We start from the raw sequence: 12602 nt of genomic DNA on the forward strand, positions 1-12602 counted from the left end.
AATAGTGGCTGCTACTATTCTACTTAAATATGTACTACAAAGGAAAGACAGAGACTTCTAATTTACCCAGACAGTTGAAAAGAACTGAATAATCAGATCTCTGTGTTACCCCACTCATGTTCCCAATAGTTACGACTTTTCTACAGAACAATGACTTCAAGAGTTTACATATGCACTCCCCGAGTGAGGATTTACATTTGAAATACTCAAGTGAGAAATTAGATCATTCAGATGATGTGTGGCTTCTTATTATGGGGCCATAACTTGCACAGAATGCAGAAGCTTTAAAATGTGCTCTGCACTGTTTAATGATTCCAAAGTCCATAATTTTACATACAACCCAGTCACACTAAGAAATTCCCTCTTATCTGGATTCAAGTAAACTGTCACTTGACAATTAGAAAATTAACAAAAGGTAAAGCTGATCATGAACAAGAGAATTTCCAAAGGAATTGTGTATCCTTGATGTTTTCACCTTCAGATTATTAAGGTTTATAGTTTAGCAATGAAGTACACGCAAGAGTGAACCAATGACACCTATTTACTACCTTGGATTAAAATAAAATGAAAATATACTCACTTGGACACGGACAGTGGTAAGACTGGTTTATCGGGTCGTTTTGAATGCAGAAGCCCAGCTCTAAATAAATTATTAGTCTTGCTTGGAGGAACAGGTTTTTTGGGTGGTACTTGGGGAGCTACTGGCTTTGAAGGCTTCTGATCCGGAGCTGCTTTTTCATCTTATAAAATAAGGCACCAAAACGTTTTCAGATAAATTAACGTATCTAGGACACATTGTTCCTCTAATTATGACTGGCATTTCATCACAGTAGCTCCTATTAGAAATTATTTCCCTGAAGATTTACTGCTGCATCAATTTGAGACATACACACTTATGTCTTACTTTTATCAAACCACACAAACTATACATCTGAACACCTAATGCAACTTCTACAGTGATACCCCTGGTGATAGACCAGTGATTCATTAGTAAGTCAAATACAGGTACACAAGAGTTTCTGTTCCACCTCTAACTGCTCACATCAATACATTACATCTATTATTAAAAACAGACACTTATCACCGTTTCATTTATGCATATGTCAAGAGCAGGAATGATCTCTGTCTGGATGACAAATTCCTTGTGCATTTAAATTCAAATTCTGTAGGTTAAGGACCTTTCTTCTTATATACACACTGGTAATACTAACTGAATATAAAATAACTGTATTGTAAGTTGAACAGGACAACTAAACTTCCATTGTTCCATGTATCCATTTGCCCAGATTTTGTCAATTAATGGGGTAAAATACATAAATACCTTATGAAGTACTTGTATTTTAAAATTTACACTGTACAAGCATTAAACCAATACTCAATGTTCCTGTGAATTTAGGTAGTCATTATATGTTTGCAGTAGATGGCAAAAAAAAAGTCAGCAATATAGGGCACGTTTCCACTGTAATTGGACGTATAAATGCAGCGTATGCAAACAAACTAGCTAGTTTTAGCCTAGAAAGCTCAGGTACCAGTAGCAGTGCAGCAGGCTTCAGCCCAGGACTGCAAGCTGAGTAATTACCCAGGGTTCTGGACAGACTTGTGCAGCCCTGAAGCCTGCGTTGCTGTAGCATCACTGATATCAGTGGCTAATCAAGCTAGATTAAAACTAGCTCATGTCTACAGGAGCTGCAACCAAAACCTTAAGTGACTTGTTGATCTCCATACACAGGATAAAAGTTAGAGGAGCTCTTGATTCCTTCCATAAGACTGAATAACAGTAGGTTGGTAGAATAGAGGAATGTCTCTTGCTTTACATGTCACAAGTTCAAACCCTATTTAACATGGCTGAGAAAATAAGTTCTGTGGCTAAGATACTAGCCTAGGAAGTGAAAAATCCAGGGTTCAATTCCCTGCTGTGTCACAGGCTCCCCATGTGAGCATTGGCAAGTCTCTTAGCTCCATCTCAGCTCCTTAGTGATAACAGTGAGCCAGTAGTATTGAAGAACTGTAGTTCCTCAACAGGGTTGTGTGAAGATAAGCACATTAAAGATTGTGAAGTGTTTAGATGAGATGCCAGCTTGAAAAGAATCTTCCCTAAAAAACTGCCTTACTACATTTCTGAAGGCCAGAGATGCCAGAATTCAAAGATATGAAGAATATCAACAAAATCAGTGAAAAAGCTCAGTTTATTGGACTAGCATCTCAGCCGCTACATGTACACTGACTATGGAAGAACGACTGCTTAGATTTGATTTTCCAGGGCACTATTCCACGCATGAGTGAAACGGCACATTCCAGGGTCAATGTTGACCCTAGAACTCCTTGTGAGCTGCGAGGATTAAGGAAGATCAATGGGAGAAGCACTCCCATCAACGTTCTTCCATGAAGACAGCCGTGGAAGTCAACAGCTGTAAAGCTGATTTTTGGTATACAATTGGTGTACCAAAAATCGCATAGCAGCCATCAAACTTCCAGGTAAGTGAAGACATAGCCCAACAGTCCTTTTTTGGAGTGACTGATATAACAGGACAATACACAACATTGCCACTTGGTGGTGCTAAATGACAAACAATTATGTGATATAGTTTTTAGTAAAAACTCCGGTTACTTGATTTGTTTTTCTAGTTTATGTATACTGGCTGGTTAAACAATTTTAAATTTTTTAAAGAATTACAAGCATATGTGATACACTTGGAAAAAAAGACAGCAAAACACTGTGGTCAGCCAATACCAATCACCGAACTGGATGAATAATTTATATTTTAAAAAGATAAATCAATAGATAACATATGAAGTACTTTTAATAAAAAACAAATGTCAGAATAGCTATATGATCTTCTTCAACATCTCAAATGCTATCACCTGTATTTTCTTCCACAAAATAAACCTAAATATGAAGACGATCACAAACCAAGAAAATAAAAAAGTTACAAAACACTTTACTTATGACAAATTACAAGCACTACCCATTTTTTGTTAATTAAGGATAGACTAATTAGTCTTTTATAGTTTAAGTTTCTCATATTAGCCTTTGATAATGAGGGTTTACAACTCCTTATTACTGCTTGTGATGGAGTGGGGGATACCTGTGTGTATGTGAGTGACTCACAGAGGGTGTGGGTCACCTTGACAACCAGGTAACACCTTTGTACTGGAGACAAAGGAGGAGGTGGAGCCTGAGGGGTCTGAATCGGAACTGGGAGTTGGGAGGCAGTGAGTCTTGGCTGAGAGAGAGCAAGACCAAGGAGGGGGCAAGGCCCTGGCTCCGGGGGCCCCTCGGGGCCTCCTCTCCCCAACATGGATTTGACTGGCTGCACTGACTCCTCTGTACAATGCTGTGTCCTGTCAGCTAATAAACCCGCTGTTCTCCTGCTAAGTGAGAGTCACTCCTACCTGCAGACAGGATGCAGAGCTTGGGGGACCCCGAACCCCATCACACTGCTAGCTAATAATTTTAAGAGGACTAATTCTAGCGCCATGTAACATTTTATTAAAATGATTAGCACCAGTATACATGTTTTCAGTAGAGGCAGAAAATGTGACTATAAATAGAAGTTTATTTCACCATATTTATTTTAATAGATCTTAAGTTTAGAAGGGATCATATAATCTTCTAGGCTGTCTTCCATAACGCAGACCTTAAAATGTTACCTATTTTATACAGATCAAGAGAAAGGCACAGCACAGCACTTCCTTCCATTTTTAAAAAGGCAGAACTTCTCAAGATTTTATGTTATATATCGGAGTGAACAAAGTGGGGGGTGGGCCCTGTCGGGCCCAGGGGGGCAAGAAATTTCACAAGGGAGGTGCAGCATGACTGGCTGCGGGGTCTCAAGCTCATCCATCTCAGTAAAAATATTGAAATATGTTAGTTTTCATGTATGTGTATTCACATTTACATATCAATTAATAAGGGTTTTACATTTTCCATATTTATTTTCTTATACCTGCAGAAAGGTTCCCCCCCCATATGAACATTACTGAAATTTTCATCCATTTGGATTACATTAGACATGTTAGAGAGGGGGCCTGATAATTGTGGGGATGAAAAGTGGTGCCTGATGTAAAAAGTCTGCTCACCCCTGTTATACGTTATTTGCCTCTTGGCCTATTATACTGTAGCTATTAATCTGCTTACTTTAAAAGTGTTAATATTAATAAAACAGAACCAATACAAAATTATTTCAGATTTATTTTAGCAGCCAAATTAAGCAAATTCAGCCACGGTGTCAGTCTACTGATTCCATTTTAGTTGGAGAAGGAAGAATATTGTCCAATGAAGAGAAAAATATTTTGTTCTCTAATATTCAGAAGCAAGGTTACTCAATAACACACATGCATATGGATTATTCCAAGAAGATGTGCAGGAAAAAAACCTCAAATGGAGCTGGCTTACTCTTAACATTGCATTTGAAAATGCAATGCTGAACATATTCTATGACCAACGTTCATCAGCTGCATTACAAAGTGACTGTATGGCTAAATTGTTATAATATTAGCATTTTTTCTTTCAAATTCTATGAAGTGAATAAACTTCAAGAAAGAAATGGCAATGTGTCAGAAGTTCTCTTTATTGTAATAAAAGATTCTGAATGGATTGTTAGTTCCTTGCTCAATTTCTCCAAATACAGAGAGGAGCATTTTGGAATTATGACATTTGGTTCAGATCATTAACTACTACTTTTTTTTTTTTAAATAGTTCAGAGGCTTTCAGGTCTTCAAATGTAGTGTGAATAAATTAGCAATCTCCTCCACTATCAGTGAAAACGAAAACACAATGATAAAAATCTGGATGAAGACTGAATGGTTTAGATGTTTACAGGATAACTGAGTTTCAGTTCTTAAAGTTTAGAATCCCAGTATCTCTTCTACAAATGAGTAACATTTGTGCAATGTTGTAATACATTTTTGGAGTGGTTTCCAAAAAAGCTTTCAATTGAAGCTCACTCACACAGTTGGAGAAACATTCTTTATGAGGGCAGTAACGAACATTTCTAAAATACGTTTCTTATTATTCAGAATTACATCACAACATTTATTAAAAAACTGCATTTAAGGAAATTAATAAAACTGCAACTAGGTCATTATAAACTAAATACTGACAGCAATTCCAGTCTAAGAAAATAACTCAACAAAACCAATGCTATAATGTACTGTATGGAGATTTAAATACAAGCACACCAATCTTAAAAACCTTAACACTCCCAGTTTTACGAACAATTATGATAGTATACAGCAAGAAATAACTTTTCCCACACAGTTATTTTACTTACTGAAAACATAACTAAATATTGTATTTTTTTTAAAAGATCTCAGTTTAATTTTAATGTGAAGAAAACTGGTCTCACCTTTATCTTCAAGTCTAGAAGAAAGGAATTTCTTCTCTCCTATTGGAAGTTCAGGCTTTGGAGCTGAATATAAAAACAAAAACCAGACATTTCTCAAACAACTATAATTATCCTAGTCGTTCACTAAAAATATAACATATGATAATTCGTATTTATACTGTTCCTCCTAGACTAAAATTGCAATATAGGGTGTAACTATTCATTTAAGCTCACAGATGTGAGGAGGTATTAAAATACTTCTAAATTAAGATTTAGAGACAGGTCAAACAAAATACATAGTAGGATACATAGTGTCACTAGAATGAAATTGGGGTTGCAGTGCTGCTCAGAAACACAAAACTACTTGTGAGTTTAGAAAGTCATCTTAGACTCTTGCCATACCAGATCACCATGAATGTGGAGTACAACTCATCTTTTCACAGGTACAATAAAATCAGAGTATATTGCCAACACCACTGAATAAAATGAGTTGTTTCTAAATTCTCATTGCATTTATGAAGCTTCCACAGCAGTGATATTTGGTGCTTTTTATGCTCAAAGTCTGTCAGTACATTTACATACCGGGACTTTTAACAGGAGGTGGTGGCTTCTTTGGCTTCTGCAAAGATAAAGAGTCAATATATTTTGTAGAAAAAGACCAGTATCTGCCAATCAGCTTAGCATACTTTAAAAAGAAGTTTAGTGTCATTCCCATTTCACAGATGGAGAAACTGAAGCAGAAAAGCAATTAAGTGACTTGTCCAAGCTCACCCAGGATATCACCTGAGTCCCATTCCATTTGCTCATGAAATTACACAAAAGCCTTCTTGAATAGACAGCCAAAAAATAAAACAAATGAAAGTATGCACTTTATAGTGCCAAAGTAATTTACTTCTTTTAAGAATTGTAAATATATAACAGTGCTAATAAAGCTACATTGTACCAGGCAACATTAAAAGAATCTGATGCAACTTGGCCAAAGATTTACATTTTACAAAACAAATTATTTTTAAAAATAAGATAAAAGAAAAGTTTTGTTTTTTGCATCCCAATAAAAGGAGTCTTTTGGGGCACGAAGAACATGATGGGGTGTGTGCGGTAATGGTATTCTCTGGAGTGTTTGCACACGAAACAGCACAGCTTGGGAACTTGAAAAACTAAACCTAAAATGGCACATCTGCTTATGTACAAGCAGAGACAAGGGTACAAATTAACTCTAGCAGACTAAACACTGAGAAAGGAAACTTTTAAAAAATGATCTGTTTAAATATACTGCATCATCACAACACCACAGCCAAAGATTCTTCTTTTTAAGTGTCTGTTCATAAAGACCTTCTTCTCCAAAGGCAAAAAAACCCAGGAAAAAAGGTAATAGTTTCTTAGCTTACAGGCCCAAGCCTCTTTAGTCAATAGATATCAAAGTTCTCTCTTGCTTCTCCCAGCCTCACACAAGGCTCAGAGGCTACTGAAGTATTCAACACTAATAGAAACAAAAAACCTATCTGTGAGTGCTCTGCTAATGAGCTGGACAGCATTTGAATCTCTCCAGAGTGGCCACATAAGCGCACTGCTTAAATTGAGCACTGCGTATGGTATTTATGACTCTTGCAAAGTGGAGAGCCTATTAGAAAGGATGAGGGTGGATTTGATTTCATACATTTTAGCATTCATCAGATAATACCATCTAAACTGCCTGACCAACAACAGTCATCATCCAAGCAATGAAATGTAGGAAAGACACACGGTTATAGTTAAATTTAGCACAGAGGAGAACGTTACTAGAAAAGCTATTTTAAAATGTGGCTAACCACAATCACCAAGGTGTAATCATTCCCTGTTATTTTTATTACTCAGGGAGGAATATGGCAGAAAGGGATCTAGGGGTTATAGTGGACCACAAGTTAAATATGAGTCAACAGTGTGATGCCATTGTAAAAAAAGCAAACATGATTCTGGGATGCATTAACAGGTGTGTTGTGAACAAGACATGAGAAATCATTCCTCCACTCTACTCTGCACTGGTTAGGCCTCAGTTGGAGTATTGTGTCCAGTTCTGGGCGCTGCATTTCAAGAAAGATGTGGAGAAATTGGAAAGAGTCCAGAAAAGAGCAACAAGAATGATCAAAGGCCTAGAGAACATGACCTACGAAGAAAAGGCTGAAAGAACTGGGCTTGTTTAATTTGGGAAAAAGAAATTAAGGGGGGACATGATAGCGGTTTTCAGGTATCTAAAAGGGTGTCATAAGAAGGGGGAGAAAACTTGTTCTTCTTGGCCTCTGAGGATAGAAGCAGCAGTAATGGGCTTAAACTGCAGCAAGGTCAGTTTAGGTAGGACATTAGGAAAAAGTTCCTAACTGTGAGGGTGGTCAAACACTGGAATAAATTGCCTAGGGAGGCTGTGGAATCTCCACCTCTGGTGATACGTAAGAACAGGTTAGATAAATGTCTATCAGGGATGGTCTAGACCGTACTTGGTCCTGCTATGAGGGCAGGGGACTGGACTCAATGACCTCTCAAGGTCCCTTCCAGTCCTAGAATTCTATGATTCTGTGATCTGCTTTTTCTCTAGAAGCCCAAGTGCTGATTTTCTGTGATTAAGAGAGCAAATTCCCATAATATTTTTGAAGTCCCTATAGGACATGTAATATTTTCCTGGTTATGCTTATGTATGTTTGAACTATCAAGTTACACATCAACATAATAATGCACGTCAGCACAGCATGCAGAGGATGGTCAATTGAATTTAAGAGTTACAAGACTAGAAATAAACAAATGAAACTTTCAGAAAAGAAATTAATAAAATTACCACAAGATAATGGCACTAAGTATATATTCCTACAGGTAGCAAATTATTCTCAAACCCCCACAAATTATTCTCAAGCCCCCTCAAACCCAAAATCTACTGGAAGTCTCAGTCTAGAAAAAATTCCACTCAGTTAAATGGGTTCAAAACTGGAATAACTGCAGTACAGTTACTTACAGAAGTCACAGACGACAATAAAGACAGAAGAATCATAATGTATCAATGTCCTGTCTCCCTTCAAAGTGACAAGGATTCAATTCAGAAGCTGCTTAAACAGATGTGTAATTTTAAGCATGTGAATAATTTTCCTAAAGACAACAGAACTACAGACATGCTTAAATGCCTCTCTCATTCTGGGCCTAAATATCTATGGTCTCCATATAAAAACAGAAATATTATCTTCATGGGCTACGCCAGGTCCTGTGTGACCTTACATATATTGTAATCCTCAAAGCCCAAAGCTGTGGTCCTCAAAAGCACCTTGTTCAGAGAAACAGGTGCATGCATTCAGAATTGAGTGAGAGCTCCCAGAGCTGCATCATACAAATTTTAAATAGAAAGGTTTGAATCAGATTTGTTAGTGGAAGACTACACTTTGCAGGGGGAAGGAATCAATTCCCTCCCGCTGCTTCTCCTGCAGACGCAAGGTAGGAAGCAACAACTTAGGAGCCCTCTGAGCAGTTACCCAGCTGAAGATTTCCTAGCTCTGCTGCTCCATCACCCTCTTTCACACCCCACTGAGTGCCCCAAAGACAGCTGCATGGAACACTGAGTCGGGGAACACCCCATGGAGTGATACCCCTTGATCGACTGGCCAATCTAGGAGATAGAAAAAGACAAAGCTGAGATCCAACCACCAGTTTTATTTCCCTTATTTGCTACCCTTAGAAGCAATTGCAGCGCTGCCAATTCTACACACAGTGGCAACACTCTGTGCAAGGGGAATTCTTAACTAGGGATTTGCAAGTGCCAACTGAGATGCTCAAGCAGAGCAAAACAAGAAAGAATCTGTTCAAAATATTGACTGTAGCGTGTTGCCATTTTATAAAAATATGTTCTGAAAGAGTCAGAAAAGATTCTTCAACACATCCCAGCTAGCTGTGTGATTTCCTTGTATTCCCCTGACTATACCCATTGGCTGTCATTTGTCTTACACTTCAACTGTAAGCTGTTGGGGCAGGGACTTTGTTTTCTTCTTGTACAGCACCTAGCACACTGGTGCCTTGGTGCATGACTGTGACAACTACATGCTATGGTAACACAAATGAAAAACAACTATTAGCCTAGATATAAGAATGGAGGCTGTTCCTAACTCTGAACAAAAAACATTATGGTGGTTCTTTCAAAAGTTTATAACTAAGAAGTGACTTACTACAATCTTGCAACTTTACCATGAAGAAGAAAAATGCTGCTTACCAATCTTAATTTACATAAAACAAAAACAGTTTCTTCACCTTGTCAATTTTTAAAAAAAATCCCCCCCTTTTTTTATTTTTTTAAAGTAATTTACTTTAACACAGAACTGTGCAGTGCTTGCTTGCCATGGGCCACAACTAAGAAAGATGGGGCTGAATCCAACCCACAGACCACAGGATCCCAATCATTGACCTAGACCAGGGGTCAGCAACCCCCAGCACATGTACCATTCTCAGCATGCAAGCTGATTTAGAGTGACATGTGGTGGGAGCTCTAGCACTGCCTCCCTCCCCCATTGCATCATGGTAGTGGGGCAAGAGCATGGGGCTAGAACCAGAGCCCTTCTGAGAACGATCCCCACCATGGTACAGGGCTGGGGCCAGAGCCCCCACACGAGCCCCCGCCTGTAGCACAGGGATTATGGCGTAAACTAACAGGAGTGTCACTGATTGGCTTTATTTATTTATTAATCAATGAAGCTATTACAAGCAGAATGATTAGTGGCTTTATAAAGTATCACCTGCACTAAGTCCATATATAGAGGTAAAAAGGTCAAATTTCAGCATTCAGCTGTGGAAAGGTTACTGACCCCTGATCTAGACCACCCCTGACAGGTACTAGTCTAATCTAAAAACTGCCCAACTGACCAACTGTTTTTCCTAACAGACTTATTTTCCATGGGATCTTACCTACCAACTCTTTAAATTATTCTCATTTAGTTTTGACTCACAATGTTTCAAAATTATATAAACTAAACGTTTTAGAAAAGGTAATTTTAATGATTTACATTTTTACGGAATTTCTGTTCTGGGTAAATTTCAAATTCTCAACTTTTTGTCCTAATTCAGGACATGTTTCAAAATGTAGCATTTTCTCATGTGACAAAATTTTCATTTTTTAACCAGTGCTAATTTTTTAATATAAAACATTCGGTTTCTATTTTGATAGTACTTACAAGCTGAAAATGAATCAAGACAATCCCCATCTCAATAACTCAGAAGAGCTGTCCCACTTTCTAGAGAATGGAAACAAATCTGTTTGCTCATTCAAAACTATCTGCTGAAAGTGGGGCTGACATCACAAGATTGAGATACTATTTCTAAAAGAGAATAGGGAGGTACATATACCTCTTTTTAACCCAGAAGGATAAAATACCTACTTGTCTGAGTCACAACGATATATTTGGACGTTGAATAACTTCAGGTTTATATAGTAATATGAAATTTACCCACATCACCTAAAGCTTTGTCGCCAGTTCTTTGATAATCAGGCCTGGGAACCCCTTGCAGCAATTAAGTGTGCTGTGAAATAATGGTGGAGGGTGTAATGCAGAATGTTAAATTCACATATCTGTACAGTGAGACCAGAAATACAATATACAAATAAACTCCCCACTCTCCTTCCTAAAAAGGCCGTAGTCACCAAAGTTAAAAATATACATTATACATTAACGTAAACATACATTAGGGCTTTTTTTTTAAATGTGCATTTCTAGCAAAAGATCTGTGGCTTTTCTTTAGATTGTAAGAAAAGAAAAACATTAAAAACTTACTGGAAAGTCTTTATCTGACTCCTGTGTTAGAACAGTAAAGTAGTCTGGGAAGGTTCCTTCTTTACCATTAAGCTCTCCTTTCCACCATCCTTGTTCTCCAATATCCTATAATAAAAAATGCTACTTAGAACAACATCACTTAATTATTTACTCATTTTACGGAGCAAGCAGAACTTCAGAAATAAAGTATTTATTATATAGCATGAAAACCCATCTTCTTCATTTACCTGTGTTGTAAAGCATCATCTCAACCTAAAAAAAATGCAGTCTTTTTCAAGAGGAAGCCTTATAAAATAGTTAAATTATATTTGAGGAAAAATGTGAGTAGCTCAGGGTTTGACAGCAACAGAAAAAAAATTCGAAGATGTCCTAACTACCTAACTTTTTTTTATTTTTCGCTTTAAAAAAAGGATTAAAATAGATATGCATTTCTATTTGAAAGGGATCTGCGAATGGAAATGGAATAAAAAAATGTAGATATAAAAATCTCAGTTCATGACCCAACTGTAGCCAGAACCTTGGGAGACAAATTATTTCTCTTATGTTCACAGATCTTTTCCAAAAACATACATTTTTGTTTTGTATGTATGTTTCTCTTGTTTGAATTATTTAATTTTATGAAAACAACTAAAAGGATAAAGGCAAGAGAGAAAAGTAGTAGCACAATATGTATAGGTGGGGACAAGTTAAGAATACAGTCGAAAGAGCCAGAAAAAGGTGTTCTGTGAAACAAAAACGAAGCAACAGAAATGTAGTGTTTTAAAGACTAACAAAGTGATTTATTTGGTGAGGAGCTTTCATGGGACAGACCCACCTCATCAGATCAATCCGCAAACCACTCCCAGCTTACAAAGGAAGTTTCTCTGCTCTGGGTGCTAATATCTCCCCGTTAGACTCTGACAAAGGCTCACATCCCCGTCTGATCTGACTTGTTTTTAACTCTTTTGATAAGTACTGTTGATACTGGGCCATTTTCACCCTGCTGAATGGACCTTGTCAGCTCCGGCCCTCCCTCTTACTGGGACCCCACTCTTTAAACACCGCTCTGAAATCAGCCCCCCCCGACTCATGCATTTGATGAAGCGGGTCTTTGCCCACGAAAGCTTATGCTCCAAAATATCTGTTAGTCTATAAGGTTCCACAAGACTTCTTGTTGTTCTCGAAGCTACAGACTAACGGCTACCTCTTTGACACCTCTCTGCTGTTTCACAGAATTCAGTGTGAGCACATATTTTTCATAGAATCATAGAATACTAGGACTGGAAGGCACTGTGAGAGGTCATCGAGACCAGTCCACTGCCCTCATGGCAAGACCAAGCACTGTCTACACCATCTCTGATAGACATTTATTTAACCTGTTCTTAAATATCTACAGAGATGGAGATTCCACAACCTCCCTAGGCAATTTATTCCAGTGTTTGACCACCCTCACAGTTAGAAACTTCGTCCTAATGTCCAACCTAAACATCCCTTGCTGCAGTTTAAGTTCAGTGTTTCTTGTTCT

The 12602-nt window shown here is 37.7% G+C and overlaps 1 protein-coding gene across 2 annotated transcripts in view; it reads right to left on the bottom strand.

Moving 5' to 3' along the window:
• Positions 1 to 12602, bottom strand: part of CD2AP (CD2 associated protein) — a 137537-nt gene that overhangs the window by 30825 nt on the left and 94110 nt on the right. For both annotated transcript variants that reach the window (XM_074991355.1, XM_074991356.1), the window contains exons 9-12: positions 11099 to 11203; positions 5910 to 5946; positions 5349 to 5411; positions 581 to 740 (exon numbers count right to left, since the gene is read on the bottom strand). In XM_074991355.1, the coding sequence (XP_074847456.1) occupies positions 581 to 740; positions 5349 to 5411; positions 5910 to 5946; positions 11099 to 11203 (365 nt within the window). The remainder of the gene's footprint in view (positions 1 to 580; positions 741 to 5348; positions 5412 to 5909; positions 5947 to 11098; positions 11204 to 12602) is intronic.

Source organism: Carettochelys insculpta, chromosome 3 (genome assembly GCF_033958435.1).
Source record: "Carettochelys insculpta isolate YL-2023 chromosome 3, ASM3395843v1, whole genome shotgun sequence".
Taxonomy (NCBI): domain Eukaryota; kingdom Metazoa; phylum Chordata; order Testudines; family Carettochelyidae; genus Carettochelys; species Carettochelys insculpta.